Source organism: Coturnix japonica, chromosome 4, assembly GCF_054131305.1.
Source record: "Coturnix japonica strain WE chromosome 4, WE-NBRP24, whole genome shotgun sequence".
NCBI classification, from domain to species: domain Eukaryota; kingdom Metazoa; phylum Chordata; class Aves; order Galliformes; family Phasianidae; genus Coturnix; species Coturnix japonica.
The window spans coordinates 25813838-25841262 of NC_140666.1; the positions used below are offsets into that span (position 1 = coordinate 25813838).

The 27425-nt window shown below is 36.1% G+C and overlaps 1 protein-coding gene across 2 annotated transcripts; it reads right to left on the reverse strand.

The window, feature by feature from the left end:
* On the reverse strand, positions 1 to 27419 carry FMR1 (fragile X messenger ribonucleoprotein 1). Of its 2 annotated transcripts, XM_015860909.3 has the most exons (15): positions 27163 to 27419; positions 19628 to 19680; positions 18573 to 18666; positions 16660 to 16731; positions 16251 to 16399; positions 15135 to 15228; positions 14930 to 15046; positions 12300 to 12470; positions 12110 to 12188; positions 10124 to 10233; positions 8217 to 8303; positions 6927 to 7122; positions 5595 to 5774; positions 4189 to 4271; positions 609 to 2569 (listed from the first exon to the last, which is right to left on the reverse strand). In XM_015860909.3, the coding sequence occupies exons 1-15, from the start codon at positions 27211 to 27213 to the stop codon at positions 2459 to 2461; spliced, it is 1647 nt and encodes a 548-aa protein (XP_015716395.1). In that variant the 5' UTR covers positions 27214 to 27419; the 3' UTR covers positions 609 to 2458. The 2 variants fall into 2 exon arrangements, 1 of the variants encoding a protein (XP_015716395.1); XR_014945216.1 differs by lacking the exon at positions 10124 to 10233 and having other exon boundaries at positions 1 to 2569.
* Between the last annotated feature and the right edge of the window lie 6 nt (positions 27420 to 27425).

The following is a 27425-nucleotide window of genomic DNA, read 5'->3' on the forward strand; positions in this document are numbered from 1 at the left end:
TCTTTTTAAAGAACTTTATTTTTAAAATAACTTTAATTCATAGGACCATACTTTATAAGTTACCGATACGACAGACCTGAACTCAAGGATCAGACATTTGTTGCACTTTCAAGTTGCTGTTGCTTTTCTTTTTATACTATCACATGATTTTTCAAAATAAAACTAAACATTTAGATTCACAGTTTAATTTGTTGAAATTTAATAACACTTAAAAACACTAGAATTTGAATTGAAAGGGATACATGTTAAGTACACAAATACTGAAAGGTCATAATTCCAAAATGCACTTGAAAACGGAATGTGACTAATTAGTCAGAACTGTAGTTTAACTTCACATTTAACCTAGTTAACACCTTAGTAAACTCACCACTAAATGTAAGAGATATAGTGCATATAGTGTGACAACTCAACAGATTTTGTACCATTTCATAATGAGAACATTTGCTTGAGCATTATGTGCCATATTTTTGAAAACTGGTAATATTCCAGAATGTTTCTAGAACGTGGAAGTAACAAAAGCTACAGTTAAGGTCTAAACAGAAATATTTTCTCTACTTGCCTTGAGATTTTTTTAAAGCAATCATTTATAAGGATTGCATCAACATCAGTTAGCAGAGGAAGATCAAACTTTATTGAAACTGCTTGCATACAAAATATATTGCACTATAACCAAACAAATGTCAACATAAAATCCAATCTGTTGTAGCTAATATGTACAGAGAATATTGCCCAAGAGCAGTTACATTACAAGGTCAGTCTACCTCGGTTAATTATCTACAGTATTTTAAACCAAACAGCTTACAGATGATGTGTGCAAGGTACCAATTTCTGTTTTCAAATACTATACATTCCCAAAATAAATAACTAGAAATCAACATTAATGTTTGGCAATACTTTTTAAGACATTTTTATATTTGTTAAATCATGTGCAGTTTGTTGCCATGTTTAGTATTCTCACCTGTATGCAAGGAAAACAGTGAATGTAGGAAGCAAAGAAACAAAACTCACAAAATACATCAGAGGCAAGGTCAAGTTTGTACAATTCTGTACATAATGAGTGGCTCTCACTCTGGAGTAATTTGAATAAAAAAAAAATGGATTAAAATGGAGGTCCTTATATAGCTGTGCCTATTAAGCTTAATGTGCGATGAAAAATAAAAGAAAGCACAGCTCCTCCCCCTACTTCCCACCCTTCCCTAGTGTATGACTGTACTTTGGATCAAATGCTCATTCCAATGGGCTGGTATTACAGACCTTATACCTCAAAATATGACGGATTTGTTCCAACCACAGTATCTCCAGTTACTACACCAGGACTTTCCAAGATGGTGATTTTCTTTCTACCTCTCCTGAGATAGTCCCCAAATTAAAATAACAATTCGGAACTTTTCGGGAGGATGAAAAACATTAGCGCTTTAAACTGGTCATCTGGCCAAACAGCAGGCACACATTACTAGTTGTGAACAAATTACTTCTGTTCCCTTAGTAACAATGAGTTGTATTTTTTAGTTGTTGTTGTTGCTTCTTTTTCTCATTTATTTATTTATTTTTCCTTTAAGTTCTCCACAATGGAAAGTTTTTGTGGTTTTTTTTTTTTTTAGGTTTTTATTTTTTAAAAATCTATACTGCCTACAAAGAAAAAGTTACAACCCCTTTTTCAGTAACACTACTCGCCAAATCTTCAGTGCAAAATAAATTTCCTATTCTTATAACTGCCTAACCCAATGTTTATGTAAGGAAAAAATTATGGAAAGCATGCACTTGTCTATAAAGTACTAACATCTGACAAGGATTGCTACATATATTTTACATTTAGTGTTACCAACTCATCTTCCCTGAATTCTGCATCCAAATATATTATTCCTACCTGCCAAGATATAAAAAAGGCACAGATCATACAACTTTTTTTGCTAATGAAAATGACAACTGTTACATCACACGTATTTCAGGGTCCACTAAAATACTGAAAAAGGTGGACCAGAACGTGAACTGACACAGGACATAAAACGACATAGCATTTCATGAAGAACTTGTAAGTTAAATTGAAAACAGAAGCCAATTTGATTACTGCAAACACTATTTATTCTGAGAATTGAAATTGAGCAGTGATTTTGACCCAGTGCGTTAAAATGGTACAACTGAACAGAAAGTTTACCAATGCACAGCTCAGTATTTTTAAAACAAACAAAAAAGATTCTTTAATTGTTTGAAGTGCAATATGTACTTGAAAGCGATTTTCGGAAATTCAGATATTTTTTATGCAAATATTTTTAATAACTTTTTATTCTGAAAACAACTGCATACTGTTGATGTTAAAAAAAGGCTAACAGAGAACATATGTTCATTTCATGCCCTGCGCCATCTTGCCTACTATTTGTCTTTGGCCTAACAAGTTTCTCTAACGTGGAATAGGAATTACTGAAACAGTATAGGAAATATGACTTCAGACTTATGCAGTTTAGGGTACTCCATTCACCAGCGGCTGTTGACCATCTGCGTTGTCCGCCTTCTCTTTCTTCTGATTGCGTTCTTTACCTGTGCGCAGCCGGCTGCCTTCACTGGAGGTATTCTGTAATGTTTTAGTATGAACACTCCTTTTATTATTGCAGTCAATTCTGATCTGGAACAAGTCAAAGTTATATACAGCATTCTCCTCCCTTTATCTACCCCTTAAATATTTGCTACCTTTGCAGCCAGGAAGGAGTCAGGAGTTTATTAAAGTCAGAAGAAAAGTAGTGCCAGATCCTTAAGGCAACTAGCTGAAACAGACACCATATGACTGTTTCTGTTTGAAAAAGCCACTTTCCTTGAAACGCACACAGAAAACAAAAAGCCACCCACAAATGTGGAAGTCCTCACACCCTAGACTACCTGGCCTTTGAAAGGTGTTCCCTGCACTCACACCTCCTTGAGACTGGAAGAAGTTTATGTGCAAGAAGTTGGAAGAACTCACAGTGTAACTCTGAAGTATCATCTCACTTCTAATAATTCAAGATTCTAGCTGTATAGAAGCATTTTGGAAAAACAGTCCTAAAAAACTCATAAAATGGTATCAACAAAAAAATGTCATCCACCCATGCACCTTTTGAACCTGAAAAAAAGTCACTTAATCTACCAAAAAGACCTATGTGACTGTTGCAATTAGCCACATTTTATAAACATTCAAATAAGCATTTCAAGTTTCTTACTTGTAGGAGGTAATTCCATAGTACTACTTCTAGCTTATTGCTTAAAATACTACAAGGTTTCATGATTTGATTTGTCAGTTTTTAAGTGTACTTCAATACTAACTTAATACCGAATACTACATCTAAATCTCAGAGCAACAGAGAAGAATGACTAAGATGATTTTTTTTTCTTTTTTCAGTATCCACATTTGCCTTCATTTACTTCATCCTCCTTTACCTACATAAAGTAGGTAGCAGCATATTGACTATAAAGTTATTTGCTAATTAACGAAAAAGAATCATCTCAGTCTCATCAGAACTCCCAGTAACACCATGCAAAAGGTGGCAGCTACTCATTTTTTTTTCCCTCCCAGTATAACTTGTCCTATGGAGTAAGAGATGGTTGAATGTCAGGCAAGTCTCACATTTTATCTTTATAAAAATCTACTACGTATTTTCAATATCGACTTGAACTACTTCTTCATTTGCATTCTTAACTTCTCTGGAGATTATGGCTGCAATAGATGTACCTGTTTACTTAAAGCATTAAGTAATCTTTTTCCTCAGTTACACTGCTTGTGTTGAAAAGAAAAACAAGAGCAGACAATGCCTCAACAAAGAAAAATGAAGAATTATAGGCTAATAATTATAATTAATACAATAAAGCTACCTAATAAAACCTCATGGCTCAGTAGCACAGTTCTAATCCAAGGGAAAACTAAGCTCTAAACTCTAAGTCAATTTGTGGTAAATCTGAGCTAAAAATCAAACAGTGCCACTTAGCACTTTCAGAAACTGATAACAAATAAAAAGACACATAGCTTCCACATTAGGTAGCTGCACCTTGATGTATCAAGGAGCACATATGCTAAAAAATAAACACTGCTATTCTTGTAAAAGCAATTAGAAAATAAGGAACCACAAGGCTACTCTGTCAGCTGCTGTTCTGAAGAATCTACTGTTAGTATATAATGCTTATGAAATTTTAAACAGTGCATAGTTCTAATAAGATAAAAATTACCAGTAGAGATCCATCTGCTGTTCTCCCTTTTGCATCCCTTGAATTACGCTGACGGTTATCTGTTCGCGACTGCTCATCATTTCCTGCAAAAAGAATTAACTATATTTTTCAGTAAGGATGTAGAATTTTACTTTAAAAATTCACGAGTATAACAGGTGATTACTTCAAAGTTTCCATCTTTAAGGACACTAAAAAAATACCCTTGATAAAACAGCAATAGCTCTCTAAGGATGACTGAAGAATCAACACGGAAAACTTTCTCAGGTGGTAAATCATAGGCAAAATCTCAGCACTAAACAGTACAGTTTAAGAAAGACCATCTCCTGAAAGAAAATGAAGATGTCTTACAAAATGATCAGCCACAGTGCAGAAAGACACAATCAACTTTTGTATAATTTAACATATTTATAGTTTCTGTAATGGCTTTCTAAATACTGCATTACTTCTTTTAATAAAAAAAAAATCATGTTAAATTAAGCAGTATCCATAACTTGAAAAAGCATTTCAAAAGATATGCAAAGATGTAGAATAATTACTTAAGTATATTCAAAGAAAAAAATCACATTAGTAAAGAAAATACAACTCCAGTGAGTTCACCCACATTACTTTTGTATGGTCTTTTCCATTCAACACGTAGATTCCAAACTTATATAACCCCACTGCATGGAAACCAAATACAAGATGGGAGTTTGGATTATAGGAAAGTGTAAGATTCTAAGACGTAACTCCACATACATTGCAAAAACAGAATTTGGTTCCTTGACCTCTAAGCAATGACATAACCCACAAGCTTGAGTCAAATGCATGTTAGGAGAGCAAACTATAATGAAATGTAATCACAACTAACTCACATAGGGAAGGAACTTGTTATAGAATGCATGAAAGGACCTCAGAATGCCTTCTCAGCAAGTCTTTAAACGACATCAAACTCTGGGCAGCGGCTTATGTACTTGGGGGTTAGGGCTGGCAATTATAAGGACCTCAGTGAGCTGACTGGAAACCCATTAGCATTAGAGATGAACTTGAAGTCACACAGTATTAACAGACTAACTCCATCCAACACTATCTGTTGTAGACAGACTGCCCATACAGCAGCTCCACAGAAAGGGCTATGGTGGTCTGCTGGACAACAACATGAATAGACATAAGCATGTTGTCACAGCAGTGAAAGCTAACTGCACAATGAGTCATGCTACTATGTGTAGTCAGCAGGTCAAAAGAAGGGATTTCCCCTCTGCTCAACATTCAGTACACATACTAAGTGTTCGGTTTAAGGAGACTGACAAAGTGGAGAGAATTCAGAAGAGGGCTTCTGGGAAGGCTAGGACGCTGAAGTACATTACATGAAACAAGAGGCTGAGAGAACTTTGCTTAAGACTAACCTCCAAAATTCAGTCTAGATTTACCTTTGAATCCTCCACGACCCCTCCCTCCTTGCCCTCTTGCACCACCTCCACGTCTTCGCCCATCTCCTCTGCGAAGGTAGTTGTCTCGTTCCTCTTCTGCTTGGGCTAATGACCAATCACTAAGTTCATCTCTGTGATCAGATTCCGTTTCAGAAGCGTTTGATGCTTCAGAATTAGTTCCTATCAAAAGGATAAAAGAAAAATCCAAAGTGTACCAGTGTAGCTCAGTATGACAACAAAACAAAGTATCCACACGTGCACTTCAAAATTATAAGAATTCCAGAATTGTTGAAAACTGTTTTCCAATCTCTAACACAGGTATACTTCTCCAAAAAGTCAATACACGTACTTTCAATAAGTTAGAAGTACACATCAGTTTAAATTGTGCATCACACTTTTATAGTTACTTGGTTTTAATAGCCTTACCAATTACTGGGTCTGCTTGTGCAGATGCAGTAAGTCTAGTCAAATTTAAAAGAAACTAAATTCCTGAATTTAACTTGTCCTGTCAGAGCTCACACCCGATACTCCTTTATTAAAAGAGAGAAGACAAAAAAAAGTCTAGAAATGTATCAGATAGAAAATAATGTCCATTCCATAATTTTTGTAGCTAATAGATCACCTCTGCTGATAGTTTCATTATTTATTCCAATTTTCCTTTCATATAACAGTTCTTAGCCAAGTGAGTTCTTTTAAAACAAAACTCATAATTTTTCTATTTGAACAGAAAAACATTGGTCTCTGACTACACTGAATGTATGCCAGAACTGTCAGGACAAACATCAGCTGGCCTTTATTCTGTATACCGAAATTCTAACTAGCCCTAAGAAGTAGGATCTCAAAACTATTCATTAATAACTTAAGAGTTCAAAAGAACAATCTTATTTTCTTGACTATGCTTTTCTGGTAAAAAACAAATTCAAATTAATATGAGCTAAGCACTTTCGTAAATTGATCTACAGGCAACATATTTTCTAATTTTATTTGTATTTATACAAAGCTAGCTCTTTACAGAGTAAAAGGAAAAACAAGACCTTACTAAGAAAGGTTTAAAATACAGATAAAATAACAAACTTCACCCTAAACAGTTTATACAGACATGTGCTCTTAGAGACAGAAGCTCTGTGAAAATATGAGCAGTAAATTTTAATTCAGAATATTTTCTTCAGCAAAAAGCTCTAAATAGTCTTCAAATCTTATTACTTAATATGAATTGTATTTCTCATTGAGCACTTGCATTTCTAAAGTGTTAACTACTGATAGAACAGGATTCAAGAAAGCAATATCTAATTGGTTACTATTAAAACTATAAGCACACTTCTAGTTACCTACCCGAAGCGTAGCCTGGACCACGTCTGCTATGCCCTCTGTTTCTGTAAGGTCGACTACCTCTTCCGAGTCCCGGACCATCATCAGTTATATATCCTTTTTCTTTATCCGTACGATTTGGTGGTGGCCTAGAGGTAGCTCCAATCTGTCGAAGCTGCTCATCAATTTGCAGTCTTTCCAAACGTAGCTGGTCCACCTCCTGTGGAAACACGAGCATTAACGAAGTCAGATGTAACCACATATGATGATCCACTTGCATTTATCAGGAATAAAAACCAAAAGCGTTTCTCTGATAATCTATTTAATATTTTGAGAAATCTGTTGTATAGTTATAGTTCCTTTATGAAAATGTTAAATAAACAGTGAAATTTACATTATTTTATTTTTGAATACAGTAATATCCAATCATAGTGTCCCAACAACACCATGGTGTAAACTTCATAAGATGAGATTTCAACACAAGCTTCCTATTCTTGCATATAATAAATATGAAAATTAAACAATTATAATGTATTAGCATGCTTTCATGTAAATGCCTAAACATTACATTGTTGTTAAATTCTACCTAACTATAATGAATAATAGCAGGAAAGTAAGGAAGCATCAAAGCTCAGAGCACAAAGTGCTGTAACTCAGACACAGAAAGTCTGTACATGCAATTTCTGAACAGACATAACACAAACAGGAGCTATTGACAGCAATACATTTAGAAAGCAATTCTGCTATAGATTAAGAAGTTGCCTACTTAATACCAATAGCTGGTAGCAACCTTTATTCTCTCTCATTGTTTTTTTTCTTTGGTTTTGCTCTGTGTTTTTTGATTTTGTTGTTTGTTTTACGTGAGAAATCTATTTATGAAAGCCAAAAAAGTTTCACCTCCACCAGAGACCAGCTGAGGTTGGAAGGCATCGTTGAGGGTCACCTGTGCCAATTAGGACACAGGCAAGCCCCTTCAAATACTTACAGAAATGGCATTTCTCTCTTCCTTATATGTAAAATATCCCTTTTTTTTTTGAGATTGATTTTTCTGTTGCTTCTTATTTCATTGTATTGTGCATTCTAAAAAAAACCCTGTTTTTTCATTCCCCACTTCTGACAGTTGATTCTTTGAAAAGAGAAGCCAAAAACCAAACCAAGACTGAAAAAACACTGTGGCATTTACAATAAGCCTTTTAAAATTGACCGGATATAATATCAATTTTTTAAAAGCCTTTGGGGCCTGAACAGATTTTACCTGTTACCTTAAGTATCGTTAGGTGAACTACAGTAACAGAGAAGCAGCTTTATCCTCACCTTTAAATAATTAAGATGATAATCCAGAAGAACAGTTGCATTAGTGATGCTATCCTTGGTTCCCACAAATACAAATGGTACCATTCCCTAAAACACAGTAGCACAGTAACGTTAATCCTATGTTTACTGATTAACCATGAAGTATCCAAGAGAATCTAACATTTTTATAAACCAAAAATCAATGTTTGCAATATGGATAAGCATAAATTCAAAAATAAGACAACAATGTATTTAAATTTTATACTGACTAGATCATCTAGACTAAATTCTTAGTGCTAAAACCTAATCTTGCTGAAAAAAAAAACAAACTTACACAATATCTACATTTCTTTTCCCATATCAAATGTAATATTAGAACATACCATATTTCTCCCCTTCTTTCCTAACTAATAATCACCTTTGTTGATCATATTTGCTCTCACGCGGCTACTTTTATGATGAAGGTCATTAAAGAAGACTTCCAACTTCTAAAAAATTAACACTGTCATAAAACCAAACAATTTTCTTAACGATCTCTCAATTGGTAAAAGGCAAACAAGTCAATACATCAAGCAAAGATTACTAACTTATATGCCTATTAGCTCTGAAGTATTTTAAGTGATTCGCTAGGTACCTGCAAAATATACAGCTAGAGTTGAAGTTGAAATCTGCCTAAACAGGGCCCCAAGCACTGAAAACAGCTAAACTTTAGCAGATACAGGGAAAATTTCCATACCAGAACATCATACCCTGAAATAGGTCCATGTAGCAATTCAAAAGCTCTAACTACTGCCCACACAAACATGAGCTAGATTTAAACTACTTGAAGCTATGAGATGCAGCCTCAGAGTAGTACAAGCTTCACTGTGAACTGCAAAAGTCAAACTAAGTCTTGTAAAGACTCAAGACACTGAACTCAAGACACTGCACTAAGCCAGTGCAGACAGAACTTGACTACTCTAATAACTTATCTATAACTGAATAAATAAATAATCACTAGGTTATCTCATCACAACCTTTAAGCATGCACTTAACTTCCACCATGCACACAGTTGTTAAACAACTGCATTTGACAAGAAAATTTGTTTTTGTCCCCCATACTCCTTCAACTGAGAGCAACTGAAGACACACTTGAAAAGCAAACAATAAATACATTCACAACTTGCTGAATCATTTTTAAATGAGCAAATGACCCATTAGGTTTTATACATCTGCACTAAATACACTGCAAGGAAAAATAACACAATTCTTTTATTCTAGGAAGCCTCAACACTAACACTAGAGTTGTTTTTTTTCCTTTACCCACTAGAACATTAAATTGAAATATATTATCTGAGGTATATGTATTTAACAATTGATGAAGTTTGTTTGTTTGTTTTTTTAATATTAAAAAAAAAACAACAACTGAATGGGCATTTACCACGTTACAGTATTAGATTAAATAAAAGACAATTGACTCAAAAACAGCTTAAGGAAAAAGCAGATGCCCATTATCACTTTTAAGCAAGGAACCTATGTGTATGAATGACAACTCATAATAAAGTGAGTCAGTAGTAACGTCAAGCAATTTCAGCCCTCCAGAAAATTCAGTGCTTATTCGCTGAAGCAGTGTTAAGAAAAAAGAACCCAATATTGTATTCAGATTTAGAAACCAAACTACTGTTCTTCACAAAAATCAAGTCTGCAGTATATGTGTCTATATCTTGGAAGACTAGAATACATTCTTTCCAAATATGACATAAAAATAAGTTTACAAGGACCAACTCTTTCCTGTCATGCTTTGACCTCAGGAGTAAAATAAACAACACCCACATTATAATCAGAACTTCACCTTACCATTATGAAGATAAAAGGAAGAATCTATTTTATCACTGGGCAGAGTACAACCATCAGATAGCACAAAGAAATCACATTAAATGAAAAGATACCTCTTCTTGTGGAATATTTTTATCATTTTCAGCCTCAATTCTCACTCTTACAACACCAGATTTGTCCACTATCTCCTGAATCAGTTTTCCATTTTTTCCAATTACTTTCCCTACAAAAAGGACACATAAAACATTCAATTTTCAGGGTTTCTCCCCCAAAGATTGAGTATTATTATACTGTTATTAAACAAAACCATTTAGTTAGCAGTGAAAGAACTTGTCAACATATTTAACAGGAACACAGATTCTTATGACTGCTGAAAAACCAAAAATTAAGGATTTTTTAAATTTTATTTTTTAAAGAGGACAGTACTGAAATAAAGGCAGTAAATATTGAGTGCATAACAGCTGATACAATTAACCCCAGGAGAGCAAATTAAACTTTTCTTTTAATCACAAACAACATTGCACCTATTATTCAAAGCTAAATGGATTTTTCCACTTCTGTGTTTGTTTGGTTTTTTTTTAATTTTAAACCCTAAATATTTGTAGAAAACATGACAAAAAAGAAAGCTACAAAGGTCTTCCTTGAACACAAGGCTTGTTCAAACAATCAAAGGCTTCTTTTGAGTAACTTATTCCATTACACGTCTTTGGTGTAACAGTTTCCTAATAAACAACAAAAAAAAAATCCTTGGTGGTAAATTAAAAAAAAATAAAAATAATAAAAATAAATAAATAAATAAAAATCAGGTGAACCAAATACAAAAATGAACATTAAATTACAGAAAAACTTATTTCTTAAAAACAAATGTTAAGAAGAATTCAGCAACATACATGAAACATTAAAAATTATTATGTATAGATACAGTCCATTTTGTAACCTACATTTTAGGTTACTGTTTCTATGAAACCTTTAGAAAGGCAACAAAAATTTTTTTTAGTTCTGTTTGAAATTTTTTAAAGGATAATTATGTAGAGAAAACAGATGCCGAGCTTTTATTTTAATCAAAGGAAAACGTAAAGATTCCAGTGACATAGTAACAGGGTTTTGACTTAATAATCCATACTCATTTGTTTTCTGGCAAATTACTAGAAATTAGTAAGTGAACAAGCACTATTTTGGATATGAGATAAGGTTGGTCCAATTATGTGTTTTAAGGAATCTAGGCCAAGAAGCAGACTACAAGTAAAATCCTGCCAAAACCAGAAGTAAACGCAGGGTTCTAAGCAGAAAATAGACAAAATAAATTTCTAATTAAAGTAACTACAGCAGCCTACCATTTCACTTACCCCTTAGAGATAACAAGAGGGAGTGGGATGAAGAACCTACCCTAAAGCTACTGCTCTAAAACAACTCCAGAGCTGAGCAATTATAAGCACTTGTCCCTCTGCAGAATTTTCCACTGCTTTAACACAGGCTTTCGTAAACTGCTCCATATGAGGTACATTAGAGTTCACAGTATTCTTCCTCTTTGTAGCAACAAAACTCAATAAAAGAACTTCCACATTTCCCCCACATAATGAGGGCCACATGCACTCCAGTGAACTCTTACAAGGTATTTGATAATCTAAGTCACTATTATCTTTGGAGAGTTTTCTTGACCTTCAAGTGCCTTAACCAGGCCTCCAGTTTATCCTACAGTGCTGCTTCTAAACAAACTTAAACACAGGAGAAAAATACAAGACAGTGCAAGAATTACTTATCTGTTGTACAGCTGAAAAAATACCTCAGCATCTTTGAAGGAAATAATTCTTAGGCTCAATCAAGAAACTACTCTACTTTGTATTAAGGCATCTCTGAACTGCAAACCAGCAGGTAATTCCTTACAAAGGACTGTCCCTATGAAGGACAGAACTGGGGTATAGAGGAGGGTTGTGACAAAAAGAAAGCCATTAAAAAAAAAAACACAGCCTTCAAACTAGAAGGCTGTCTATCACCTAAGAACTGCTCACAGATAACTTTTTCCTACCCTGCCTCAGTTCTAAAAAATAAAAACCTCAGAAGGCATTTTTCTTTAATACCAGTCTCCAGGACTAACATACCTACTAAATTTCTTGGGACTTGTATGACATCTTCAGCAAACTCAAGGTAACTTCTTGCCTTTTTCACTGCATCTTGATCCTAAAACACAAAGGGTATGTAAGAGAAATGAGATGGGTTTTCCCAAAGCGTTTGTGTTTGTTGTTTTTTTTTTAACTCATATCATCTGAAGGATTAACGAAGGGATCTTACCTCTCCGTAAATATGGAATGTGCAGGTATCTTCATCAAGATCAATGGCAGTCACTCCAGGAACTTTTCTGGCTTGCTGAATATTAGCACCATGAGTGCCAATAGCCAAACCCATTAAGTCTTCACGAACAACAAATTGTTCATGAAATCGTGATGCAAGTTGTCTAGAACTCTGAAAGGAATCCAGATATTTATAGCTGTAGCAATTAGACAGATCAATACAATGAGAATAGGAAAAGAAAGAGAAGCTAGTGTAGTCATCATAGCAGCTTTACCTTTCCTACTCTGAGCTACAATAGAAAAATACAGTAGCAGACATTCAAAGGTCTGTGGCACAGAAAGGAGTTTATTTGATCAAAACAATGAACCATTAATAATATTGCAATAAAGCCAACTCCATTCACTAAATATTTGTTCAGTACATGGATATGTACAGTATATTTATACGTCAATTAGCTTTTCAACAGAAATTACGCATACAGTTTTTAGTACCTGAAATCTTTGAGTTTGGCTGGAATTGTCTTTATAGTTATTAAAAGAAACATGACAAATATCAGCCAACTTCTATCATATTAATTATAATCATAGATATTTATCTCACAATAACCTTCACTAAAGTACGGTGCAGGTAGAAAAAAGCAGAGTTGAACTCTAAGCAGAGTTGAACAAAATTCTTCAGCTTTTCACAGCAGAAAAAAGGTTCATGCTTAGAACAGAAGCAAGAATCCCAGATTAGTTAGGAATGGGAATTAATGACAGCAGTTGCTGGTGCACACCTCTGTGGGGACACAGAGAATGAGCTCTGAAAAGGCTGCTGTTCTTCCCACCTCTGAAATAATACTCTGCATTTCATGAGGTAAATTGCCCACATGATTGCCAGTTCTGGAAGAAGACAAAAATGAATTACTGAGAACTACAGTGGGAGTACTCAAGAAGGAAAAAAATCAATGAGAAGAAACTGTTTCCTTCTTGGTCTTGAGAATATTAACATCTAAACTATGTTGGCTTACAGCTCTCAAATACAGAAATCAAGAGACTAACAAAAGTAACAGAAACACTTCCTGTAAGCAGTTGTGAGTAACACCTTCTGGATACAAGAGGTTTGAACTACCACAGCACATCCCACTTAGGGCTAAATCCACAGCAGATCTAATCCTTTCTGGGGAGCAGGGTGGGGAATAATGAAATCTGGCTTAAAAACAACAGAGTTGGTATGCATCCATATAAAACCTACTGCTCAAAGTTTTATCACTCTTCTAGTTCTTGCTGATGAATCTAAAAAGAAGTTTTAGGAAATGCTGCTATATTTTTCTGATTATATATTTTATATATATATATATATATATATATATATATATATTTTTTTTTCTGATTTGTAGATGGGAGAAAAATATACAGAGACAGGTTAATTCTCTAATTTCCTATTCTACTCCTTCCTTCCCCCCCACCATGGATGAGTCAAACTTCTTGCCAGTCATCACCCACTCTCCAGTTGCAGAAATATCAGAAGTTTTATCTGCTCTAAGATAATTTTATCTAGAGACAAATCAATCCATTTGTACATACTGGCAACAGTCTCACCCCCTCCTATAGATCCACCTCTCATTTTCATATAATCTTTCGAGTTAGAAGGGACCTTTAAAGGCCATCTAGTCCAACTCCCCTGCACCTAACAAGGGTATCAACAGCTACATCAGGTGCCCAAACCCTGATGAGGCTTCCACCACTTCTCTGGGGGCAACCTCTTCCAGTGCCTCACCAGCATTATTTTAAAAATTTTCTTCCTTATATCCAATCTAAATCTCCTCTCTTTTAGCTGGAAACCATTTCCTCTTGTTCTATGACAACAGGCCCTGCCCCTCCTTTCTTACAGCCTCTCTTTAGATGCTGACAGGCTGCTCTCAGGTTTCCCTCCAGGCTGAAAAGCCCCAGATCCTTCATCATGTCATTTCAGGGAGGATGTGATCCATCCTTTGGATATTTCTGCTGATTCAACAGGTCCACATCTCTCCTGTACTGAGCACTCCTCATATGGACAGGTGAGGTCCTGGAGCACAGAACGGAGGTACAAACCCTCTCCCTTGCCCTCCTGGCCACGCTGTTCTGGATGCACCCAGGATCTGATTGGATTTTTGCACTGTGAGGGCACAGTGCTGGTTTACATCCAGCTGCCATCCACTGGTACCTGTCCCTGATTCCACCGCCACTACATTTCTTTCGCAAGATCCTGTTCTAGACTATCTTAGTATCAAGCCACACTCACTCCAGTTATTTTTAAAAACAGTAAATCAAAGCTATCAAACATGGCACTATCTGTGCAGTAATGAATGATCATTTTATGGCTCATACTATGAAGTATGTGCATATACACACGTATACACACTTCATAGTCTGAAAATATATATCTATTTTTATTTAGTAACACAAAATCTTGCTTGATGGAAAGGACTGGGTATGAGACTGTATAAAAATGAGTCCTCGTAAGAACAGACCTCCTAACTATAAACTTATTACCTATTGTATCAGTAAATAATAATTATTTTCCTCTCCCATTCAAGTCCTATCAGCTATCAAGTGTTTGGGAATTATTTTTAAATACAAAATTACTTCAGAGGAAAAAAAATTCCATACCTCCAGTTGTTTGCTAGCTTCTTCATTTCTCAAAATCAGGGATAGCTTGGTACGAAGACTTCGAAAGTGCATGTCAATCAGCATATTCGCCCGCTTCGTTGTTACATCATTGATTGACTAAATTATTAATAAGGAAAACAATGTTTTATATAAGAAATTTTCAAAGAAAGTATTGTATTTGGCATGGTTAGATGTTCATACTTACTAAAATAATAAGCTGATGGTTTTCGGAATCATATATTACAGAAAAAGCTCCAACTGCCTTTTTGAAGTCCTTATGTGCAGACTCTTTGGCACACCTAAAAATAAAATGCTACTAAGTTAAAATAATAAACTGCTGCATTAATAGCCTAAAATATTCCTTTCTTAATACAAAGAATCTTAAACCCATTTATCTATTTACATTCAAGTCTTCCCTTCCAAAGAAGGTACTATTTCATTTGGACACAATCTACTTCGCTTGTTTTGGTTTTGTTAAAAAAGCTAAAATCATTACATCCAGCCAGTATAAAATCTCAAACACACTATGCACCAGTGTGGCATGTGACTTCACTGTAACTACTGCAGCATTAGAACAACTTCATGCCCATCTCACACAATACTTTGCTTCTTTAGACTTCTACTATCTACGCACTACTTAATGAGCTTGTTTACTGTAACACTAACTTCCACAATTTTAAGTCTAATCTGAATTTATAACTTCTTTCATTCATAATGGGGCAATAACATATGCCTCAAAAAATAACTAATTCTGAATCTAAAGAGGGGAATCACTATTAATCTGGATTTTACACATATATTCAGAAAAAAAAAAAAAGATGTCATTGCTCTGGGAGAAAAACATTTGTTTCTGTAGTGCACTATGGGAAGTTTTAATCATTGCACAACTACTTGCAAAACCATCATCAGAAAATCGTATGCCCAACAGTATGTCTTTCATTGTCATTAAACACCAACTTTGACATCGTCAAAACACATCAATGAAGTACCAAACGTTTACAAATTATCAGTGAATATGACAGGGAATGGATTCACATTAATTTAAGTGTAACTGAACAGCTGTAAGAAAACAAATGGCAATAAAAATCTTATTGCTGTTCTGCACACAAGCCTTAAATTCAGCAGAACTATATTACATTTTAGAGATCACCTTTTATATTTTTGAGCTATGATCACATTCACATTTGTACCTGCTGTATTTTTAAATAAATATTTAAAAAATTACTTTAAAGCAGTAAGAAGCATTTCTATTCCTTTTTTCCTCAAGCTCAAGAAGTCACCCATGTTTTAAAACAGTCTGTAAAGAAATACTTGCACTTACATTTGCCTTAAATCCTCGGGTACTTCCAGTTTGATTTTATGGAAAGTATCTTTTGTTGCAGGTTTGTTAGGGTTCACAGATCTCAAGCGCTCAATTGTGACAATTTCGTTGTACGTAGCATCACAGGCTGCATATTCTATTACATAAAACTGATATAAAAATAATAAAATCATCCAAGACATGTTTTATTACAAGATTAAGAATTACACTATCAATTTAGAGGCACTTTCGTTAACTCAAAAACTATAACTTCAATCAAGAAGAGTTCAGTTTATGTTAATTGCAACTATCCTAGTCAAGTTATTTTTTGAAGTTGAAGGGAGAAATATTAAAGTCACTTTACATCGATACAAATGAAAGCAACACAAGAAAAACTTTAAGTAAGTATATATTATGTGCATATTCCTACCTCACCCTTTATCATTCTCACTTTAGCCAACCACCAGCAGCAGGGTTCTTTTTCATTTGCCCTGGAATAAACCTGAACAAAATACATACATTATACAGTTGTAGCCCAAAAAGCTGATACAGATTAGTATTACCATCAGCCCTGCAAAAGATGTGAAGACCAGCACAACATATTAGTACTTAACAGTCTCCACTCTAAGAACTAAACAGCACGCACATTAACAGCCAAAATAACTATTGCAGATGTAAGGAGAATGTAAAACTACTTATATAAGATCATAGAGATCTACCAGCAATTGTTGCTTCAGTCTTGAGTACAGTCAAAATAGAGATAATCCAGCCTTCTGTATGTTATACAATGCTTCTTACCTGTATGCAGATCCAAAGTGTGAGGGGGATGACAGGAAGACGGATTTTTACTATTTCAGTACATACATGATACTGGCTGTAACTACATTATTAATTCATTTTTACATTTTCTTATTTTGCAAATCAAAAGTTTTGCTCACATGCTATTAAGCACTCAAAGTTCTCACTTTTTATAAATAGTAGAAAATTTATTATTACTTTATAAAATGTTGAAGTCTCAAGAACACGTTAAACTAAATCCCGGCTCGTGCTAGCTTTACAGAGGTGTTTACACATGTATCTTTATGTTTACTTGTATTTTGCAGGAATAGTATGAAGGCTGCTCAGAAAGTAATGCCTGCTACTTTGACATCAGAGATGGAAGCTGGTGATAGACAGTAGAGGTTGAGCCTTCCTGTCCATATTCTGTTGGATTTTGTCACCATGCAGCAGATGGCAGCTGAGAGGCAGCCTGACAGAATGCAGTGTATGAAGCAAAGGTATGGAAATGAACTCCTCCATGCAGAAAAAACATAACCCACTGACATTTATCAGGTGACATTTGCCTGTGTGGATTTTTTCAAGCTCAGCCTTTGTTCATTGCTGGCAAAAACGCTAATGGTGGCTGACTATGGTGAAAAATTGTGTTTTGCAGCTGAGAATTTGCTCTGTTAAGTAGTGTCCAGTAGAGGGTCATAAAGATGACAAAGGACCTGGAGCACCTCAGGAAATGCTGAATGACCCAGGCCTGTCCAGCCTTGAGAAAAGATGACCCAGAGGGGATCTGATCAATAAATATCTAAGGTTTGGGAGGCAAAGGGAAGAGGCCAGAGTTTTCTAAGTAGTGCATAGTGACAGGACAATTGGAAATGTCCACAAACTGAAGTATACGAAGTTCTGCACAAATGTGCACAAGAACTTCTTCACAGTAAGGGTGATGGAGCACTGGAACAGGTTGCTCAGAGAGGCTGTGGAGTCTCCTTCTGTGGAGATGTTCAAGAGCCACCTGAACGCCTACCTGTGCAACCTGGTCTAGAGAGCCTGCTTTGGCAGGGGGGTTGGACATGATCTCTAGAGATATTCTAGCCCCTACAGTTCTGTGATTCTGCTATTGTGCTCTTTGTAACTGTTGTAGTTTTCATGGAAATAAATAGAAGGCATTACCTTTGGAGCAACCTATATACAGAATGCACATTTTTTCATTCAGTTCAAAGTTCCGCTAACAAATAGACATTATATTAACTTATCTACACACACATTTAATAAAGTCTAAATGTAGTTAAAGAACTATAGTCCAAGTTAACATTGCATATATTTACAAATCACTGAGTTCTGACAAAAGATCCATGCTCAAAGAAAATCTCATCTCTTTTGTAAATCAGTGTACACATAATGATATTGTCATACTGTCAAAAATACATTTTGAGGGTAAGTTTGACATCATTTTCTACATTGTATTTCGAATCAAAAGAGTTGCAACATAATATGGGGACAAGCCTTCCACTGGCTTGGCTGAGATTTTCTCTCACTTCTCAAAAACATGCTTTGTTAATGGAATATACATACCTCCACTTCATCACTTTCATTTATGTCTTTATTGTAGCCTGCAGGTGGTGGAAACCTCACATCATGGAATGGTATTTGTCTCTCTGGTTGCCAGCTACGAATGAAAATACAGTGAATGACCTAAACACTTTCACTTTCTTTTTAAGAAATAAATTCATTCATTTCACCTTTTTTTTTTTGGTTTTGCAGAGCATTTGTGTTCGTATATCAAAATCTTGCTCCTACCTGTACTGTTTTGTAACCTTCCAGTTGTTTTTAGAATTTATAGCTACAGGTTTTATCCCCAACATCAAAAATTCAGGTTAAAAAAATTCTTAACACTTTTAAACTTTTACTTCAAAATCAGTCTCTTTCATCTTTAGCTTAAAAGGAAATAACCCAGATTATGTCTGAATTCACTTTGAATTTAAAGATTCTTTAAAATTTAATAAAATTAACAAGTTTTTGGGTTTTTTTTTCCCAAAAGTAACCATAAAATGACTCCTAAAAAATACACTACTCCATAACAAAGATACACTAGATAGGATTATATATGTACATACACATATACATACACACACACACACACCACCTTGGTTTTCCTTCCTGAAGGAAACAAAATCTAAGCTAAACAATGTAACAGAAGACTAACTTGCTGTGCCATTAAATCATGGTTCAAAATTTAAGCATGGGAAACTGGCATTCATCACCATCTATAAAACAAGTTTTGTAATAAAGCAATTGGGAAAATCTGAAATAAAATATTCAAATAAGATAGAAGCAGTCATGGTATCACTGCTTACTTAAAACACTGGTTGCTATTATGCAAGTCCGATAATACAATTTTCAGATCATTCACCTTCCCCTGCTTTTGTAATTTAAAATATTTAAACAATTGAAAGCACAGACAAAACGTACATAGTAGTTAACCCCCTAATTCTAAAACATAGCAGCAGAATCATACACTATCTTAAGGATGCCACTCTCCATCAACAAAAGTGCTATTTAGGTTCATCAAATTCAAGATAGAAACTCTCCTAACTCTGTATTTGCAGATACAACAGCAATATACTTACTTGTTTTCAAATGCGACTGTTATTGAATCTTCATGTACATCCTTTACAAATGCCTGTGAAGAAAAAAGAGGTTCACTTACAGCATGTCTGCAGATACTTTTAAAAAACAAGCCTCAAACAACGCTTTTCTTCCACAGATATTAGTATTATTCAGAATGTAAATATGTTTTTGAGTCAGCCTTTTACATATTGTAGTAGACCAATATAAAACACGCACTGAAAGCTGGTAAACTCCTGAATTCATGCCTGTTAACAGGCAGGCAGACAGAACGTCCAAGTAATACACACAGCCTTTCTACTTCTTAGAAATAACGGAAGAGGTCACTAACAAATGACAAAATCATTTTGAAGTATGAGATATGAAATCCAATGTCTTAAACTTGAGTTATAGTTATTACTTTGTACTTTCTGACAAGAAAACTACAGTTTAGAAATTAAACATAACTACCCTTAAGAAAAAAAAAAAATCCCACCTGTTTCACCACAAGATAAGCCTGAATATTGATCCACCAAAAATCACACATATCCATTCTAGCACAATTTTCATTCACACAGTCAGCATCCTTAGCATACAAACTTAAGCAAAATGCCCTGCAGCCTTCCTTGTTTTCTTCTGGGCAATGAATAGCAGCTGTGCTAAGTCTCCCACACAACCATGAAGCAGCGCACACAGTTAAGTCTATAAGCCTAGAGGGTGCTTTTTTCCACTTACGCTACTGAACTCAATGACCCTTGATCATTTCTCAGCTCTATGCTCAAACTCCCCCATCCACCACACACCAAGATTATATTCTAGTTAAAAAAAACTTAGGGATTCACTGGGAAAGATATTTTTCATAGCCTCAAACAGAGGGTGCATAGCAATGAGGGTTGAAAATAATGCATTGTTTGTTTCTTTTCAAAAATACCTTTAAAAATTACTGAAGTAGATGGGCACTAGCAACGTGCTGAGTATTTCATCACTAGCATTTATCCAAGCTTCTCACACCCTTGCAAAGTAGAGGTGAATGAAAGTCCAAGAACAGGAGAGATTACAGAAGTTAATTCTACCAAAGGAGGTGCACCCCAGTAGATGAACAAATTCTCAGTAAGTTGAAAATAATTTAACAGCAACCTTCTTGTAAGTTGTAATTAATGAACTGTAGTACATTTCTTTCTCTCCACTTTTCAAGTTCCCAACAAAAGAATAACAGGTCTTGAAAGAGTGTTAAGATTCTGTTAGGTATGGCACCTAAGAGGTTAAGAAAATAAATAAATCCACCAGCTTCTTTCACAAGTATTCTCAAGCATCCGCTAAATTACAGCAGTATCTCACAAAATCAAACAAAAGCAGTAGCTAATGACCAATATGGAGCTCCAATAACTGATTATAATTAAAGTAAGCAGTAGATATTCACAACTGTCATTAGAGACATTAACTACAACAAAGAAGTAGAATGCTAGTTATTAATCTGAAAACAATGCCATCTCGAACAGAAGCCAAAGCAAAGTGACAACAAGAGCAAAAGTTGTTTTATATCTTGCCATGCGCAGCTCTGAATCACCTATTCTTACGGATAGAACAGAAACTGATGCTTTTAATACCTGAAATAACGCTGCCCAGTGTTTGCTATGAATCCTTAACACCACAGAAAAGAAAAGATGGGACTTAGTATTATTAGAAACATTTGAGTATACAAAAGTTATTTTATAAAGGGAATCCAACAGAAACGCTACCAAGAACAGCTGTGAAGAAAACAGTTAAGAGTAACATAATAAATACTGTGTCCTGAGAAATAACTTGTTGATACGTGATTATCACATTCACAAAACAGAAAAAATTGCTTCCGCTAAAGAAAGATGAATGATCCTTTCGGAGAAGTCATCCCCTGTCTAGTCATTAACAACCCAGAAGATGCTCCAAAACTCATTCTGTTGAAAAGTATGGGGTTATGACAGAAAAAAGTGCAGTAGTTTAAAAAAATTCCCATATTCAGGCCTGACAGCTCCTAACATCCAAATCATCTTGAGTAGAAGCTCCTGACTACAGCAACATAAGCAACTAGATTTGGCAATCTACCATCAATAAACACACTAGATAGCAACACAAACTTAAGTTATCAAACTGAAGACTGATCTAGCACCTTTAAACAGTCTAGCACTTATAAAAATCTGGAAAATGTAAAGCAAATACCTCACTGAAAGAATATTTAACTATGGGCAATCTTTGTTTTCAATTTAACATCATGTCCTGGTTTAAAGACTGAAGAGCTAGTTACTGGCTGTCACACAATAAAAGAAGGGTGAGCTTCATTAGGATGAAGATGATCTCAATAATGCACAAAGGTTTACAAGTTAATTATTATAGAGCTTTCCCACTTTCCAGATCCTATGAAGGCACTTCAACACTGCTTTGGCCTCAACCCAGAAATCTGAACATGCCTTAATCAAGAATTTTTGACCGTGAACAAGTAGCATCAGTAAAGATGTTTCACTGACTTCAGAGGAGCCAACCACAGAAACAGACAGAATATCTGCTTTTTCCTCCAGCCTGGCCAAAAACACTGATGTTACTTATTCACTCTTTGATTTCTAGCCTTGCTGATCTTACAAACATAAAATTCTTAGCAAATACATCAATTCAAATAGATGACATACACAATACCTCAGTCTACTTCTATGAGCTTTATGCTTAGATAACAATCAGACAAAATATATCAAGAGCCTAAACATACAGTTTCTTAATTCTACTTTAATTCTAGAGAAAGCTGCTTTTCCTTGTTCTGCAGTTCCAATCTTGTGACATCAAAAACAAAATCTGATACTTTGATCAGATCACTTTTTACAGCCTATATTACAGCATTATGTCTATTTTCCACAGGTATAACAAGTTAAATAGAACCGTATTAAGTAAAATTTAAGCTCTAAGTTTGTACACTTAAGGACCTGTGCATTTCTAAGTACAAACCGTAATGTTTTGAAACATCAAGTTTTCTAAGTAGCTGTAAAAAATAAAAATCAACTTAATCATTAAAGCACTTGGAAAGCTGAAAGTAATGCTTAACACCACTGTATTTTTTATTACACGTACCACAGAAAACTACACGTAATGCTGAAAGGAAGCAACAGATCATCATCACAAGTCAAATTCACTACAACAGGATAAGCCAGTCCAGATGTCACTGAAGGCAGAGGATAGGTACTGATTGCACACAAACTGCTATTAGAAGCACAGTAAGCAATCCTCAGTCTTTTCAGAAATAAGAAGTCCAAATTGGGCATGGAAACTCAAACCTAAATGTGCATATATGTGGACTTGAAATGCACACCCAAGAGATAGAACACTGGCTACGACAAATATGGACACACACAAGAAGCTCTGAAAACACAGTGAAACTAGATGGAACTAAAATAAGGAAATAGGACGCTGTGACTACAGCAGCTACGATATCACTGACTGCAGTGACATCAAGTTAGAGACCATACAAAGAAATTCACATCACTGCAAGTTGTGCTTTTACTTCTGTAAATAGAAGCAAGTTTTACAGAGGCTGGGTCTGCTTGTTCTTCTCTGATAAGAAAAGTCAAATTGTGGCACGTTTCCTATACCAGATTTCACTTTCTGTCACATTAATCATTAGCATTTTTCTCCATGCTTCATGAACTACTAAATAGACAGTAAGAATTACTGGAGACACGTATAAACTTATTTATGCACTAAATGGCATGACGGACGCTTCAAAGGAATGAACAGAGGCTGTAGCTTCCATTAAGAGTTTGTGCTGTTGTCCCTCCTAAACCTTACATCAGAAAGAAACAGTCAACCATTTTAATAATGGAAAATAATAAATCTAAGAAGTGAAAATAAGCAAAAATACGCTCTCAAAGGCAAAAGACTTACATTTATACAGACCGATATCTACACCTGCCTAACAGTTCTGTAACATTTCATACCTGTTGCAAGGAAAGAGTCATAAGGAAGGGCAAATCACATTAGAGAAAAGGCAAACCGAACAAAAAGGCAGACCAGGAAAAGAAGAAAAGTCACAGAATTGAAAACTGAATCAGAAAAAAATAGCACAGACTATCATCCTCAGAAGGACCGTGAAGGAACAGAGAACAAAGATGCTTGTTAACGGTATGCTGCCTCCAACAGGATGCTCCCTATTGCCAGCAGAGATTACAACAAATAATTACTCCCAAACTGGAGAAAGGAAAAATAAATAAATAAATCCCATGCTAAAAAGACATCCACTACATTCTCTTTTCAAAGGAAATAATATCTAGAGCTAACACTGGAATGACTGGACAATAGACTGTCTGACAATAAGAATATGAAAGCCTTCTATTACTATATGAACCAACACGATGTAAAACAACAGACCCTAACAGCACCTCTACAATTTAGCTATTTAACTGAGGGCTGCTAAAGGGCAGTTCTGTCTCCTTAAGATACACAGCCCTGGCTGTTGGAATAGCCTTAAAAGTAAATAAGGTTATTTAAGCTTTTATTCCCAGGGATTCTGGGCCAAGCAGTGTATGAAGTCATGACAAAGCATTTTCAGGCACTAAATTACTGATTATTCCTAAATTATGCTTATCTACTGCACTATACTTTCCATGAAACAAGTCATATGGGAAGAAAAAGTTCATGGAACGGCAAAGCATTCTTAACATAATTAAATCATTACTCCTTGAAAGAATTAGTATCCAGCTATCAAAATGATGCATTCAAGAACTCTTGTGGAAGAATGAACCTGACCAGTATTAAAATCTTCCACATTCTCAATCCATACTCCACCTACCAAAGTACCAAAATCAACTCCTATGTTGCACATGGAACATTACCCCTTTAGATGTATCTCAGCATGTATTCTGGATCAAGTCCCACAGCCTAGTTTATGTCTCTCAGTAGAGTGCAGGTGACAATTAAACAGCGGTTTTTTACTTTCAAGATCAAGATGTTGCTGGGAACACTCAAAATCAGAACACGCTTATAGACTTGAATTCATATGGTCTTTAGAGAGCCTATGAAAGCCTCAAGAGGAAATGAGGCACTGATTTGTACCACTCCACCTGTTCATGACTCCAGCAGCCTCACATTCCTTCTCTCTACATCCTCACAGAAGCAAGGTTCCTTTTTGCCAAAATATTTACATATAATAATGAAGTTCATAAGAATGATTCCAAACCGAAGAAACTATCAGTAAATATCAGTAAACCATGAGATGGTATTAAAATAATTTGCTTCAGATATGCTTTGTGTTATTGTTGTAAAACGAGACTGCTTAAAGAAACTTCTTATACAGAAAAAAAAATGAATCCTGCAATTACGTCCACACTTAACAACTCCGCACTTCTTGTGATGGGGGATCAATCAATTTTCGTTTTATAATCAAATCCCAGATCTGCAAGACAAGCACAAAACTCAAAAAGAAAGAAAATGTTCAGATAAATTACTTCATATTAGTTTGACACCCAAACATTACGATATGTGAAAGATCAGTAAATAAAATACCAGCAATTTAGGCTACAGGAAAATTGCTGGTCTACATTGAGCATTACTGCATGAGATGGCTTTTTTCCCCCCTAAATAAATAAAACTAAAACAAATTAATCTGTTGCTCTATTTATCTTAAGTGTAATGCTCCATCCAGACAGACAATACAGGTGAACCGTAATAAACCTACATGTCCCATTTAAGTTCCCTTAGATAATGTGACCAATCCCTCCCAACCAATCCTTACAGACTAAGGAGGGGAGGGGAGAAAGAAAGTCAAATTCCTCTATCTGAATTTCTATATCTATATTCTATATATTTCTATAATCTACAATTTGGAAGCAACGCCCATGTCATAACTCAGATACACTGAACTAAATGTATGCAATAAACCGCTCTGAGTATATGCCTATCTGTAATTATTAGCTTAACTACAATCAGAAGTGTGCACACACTTAGGAGGAGAGGGGAAAATGAATGTAACAACATTAGAACTACATGCGACTACAAAAAAGTTTACAGAAGTTTTATAATCTCCCTGGTCGCTTTAACAGCATTGGTTATTAAAGAACATACAGTATCATTTTTTGTATCACTTATTGTGCACTACTGTGTAAATGCTGTCATATGATTTGAGGAAAGCCTCATTAGAGCTTCTCTCTTAAGTAACATATTTATGCCTGTGTTTATTCCTATGCAAATACTGTACCTTAAAAAAAAAACACCTTAAAGCTGATTTTTCAAAGCACTAAACAACTTAACTACAGGAAGTGATATGTAGATCCAGGACTTTGAGTTCAACATTGCAAACCCACAGCATACATCTGTGTACCAAACATTCAGACTTCTTCCATACTTTCCTTCTTAATTTAATTTAAACTTCTCTGGAATGAGGACAAACAAATCTATTTTAGAAGCTTTTAAATTGTCTCCATGGAAAAAAACTCAAGTCAAAAGAGTGTTGGACCTGTATCATTTGGTACCAGTCTGCCCTACCACATTAACATCAGAGTGTGAAATTCTACCTCTTCTTTCCTTACTAACATAAATATTTGATGCTGCACAATAACAACGTCCACATTTTAAAATAATACAACATTTAAAGAACAGAAAACTCGCAGGAAAAGATTGAGGATTGCTTCTGGTATGTTTGTAAACAGGTGTATGTGACAATGATAGTAGGCCCACCACATTCACCATGCTCAAACTCGAGTTTTCAGTGAACAGGGTAGAACCATACCTTGCACCCAATGATACACTAATTAATATATCTTAACACAAGCAAAGCCACGCCAGTTTCCAGTATTAACGGAAAAATTAAGAGCTCAATATGTGCACTGAAGAACCAGTGATGGCTTTATTCAGCACACAGACTTGGAAACAATTATGGAACGCTGCTCAGTAAAAGGTACAATTGATAATAAGATGCATATAGCAGCTCAGCAAACATTTCTTGTCAAGCAACACCCTTCTCAATGTTAATATGCAACGTCCCCAGCCGTGGGATTAAAAAAAATAACTGACAACAGCTCTGATCGTGAACGTCTATGGAACAAGCACCCCTCTCCTCCCCCGCCTTAAACGCCGTGCACCAGCAGTGCAGCTCTCCCGGGAACCTGGACAGCGAGAAAGACTTTCCTTAAGTAGCGTCAAAAGCCAAGGATTTAACAATTAACGCCCCATCCCCGGCCCTGATCCTCGCTCCAGCTCCCGGAGACGAAGGCCCAGGCCCTCCTCCCCCGCCCCAGCAGCGCCGGGGCCTCCCCTTCCCACAATGGGCGAAGGCCCGAGGCCTCCTCCGCGGCCGGGGCCTTCCCTCCCTTTGCTGCCCACGGAGCTCTCGGCCCCAGGGCCGCATCTCCCCGGCGTCGCGCCTCCCGCCTCCCGGGCGCAGCGATGGCCCCGCCGCGGCCCCCACTCCTCCCTCCTGCCCCAGGGCCCCACTCTCCCTCCACGCGGGGAGGAGCCGCTGCCGCCTCCGTCGCCTCCTCCTCTTCCTCCCGTCCCGAGCCCCGCTCCCTCCCCTGAGGCCCGGCCCAGCCCGAGCGCCCGGTACCTTGTAAAAGGCCCCGTTGGAGCCGCGCACCTCCACCACCAGCTCCTCCATGTTGTGCGCGGCGGCGCGGTGCGGGAGGCCCAGGCTCAGCAACCTCTTCCTTTAGCTTTTCTCTTTCTCTCTCTCCCAGACCCGGAGGAGGAGAAGGAGGAGGAGGAGGAAGAGGAGGCAAAGGTGTGGTGTGCGTGTGCCGGGCGGGGGAGGGGAAGGGGAATCTCAGTTCACCGTGAGCCCGCGGGGGTGGGGCCGCGCGGGGCGGGGCA

Bases quoted from the DNA above. Each gene is read 5' to 3' on its own strand.
- FMR1 (XM_015860909.3), bottom strand. From the start codon at position 27,213: ATGGAGGAGCTGGTGGTGGAGGTGCGCGGCTCCAACGGGGCCTTTTAC. The intron at 19,681-27,162 runs GTACCGGGCGCT...TTTTCTTCACAG, and splicing joins CCAACGGGGCCTTTTACAAG to GCATTTGTAAAGGATGTACA. The intron at 15,229-16,250 runs GTAAGTGCAAGT...TTTTATTTTTAG, and splicing joins CCCGAGGATTTAAGGCAAAT to GTGTGCCAAAGAGTCTGCAC.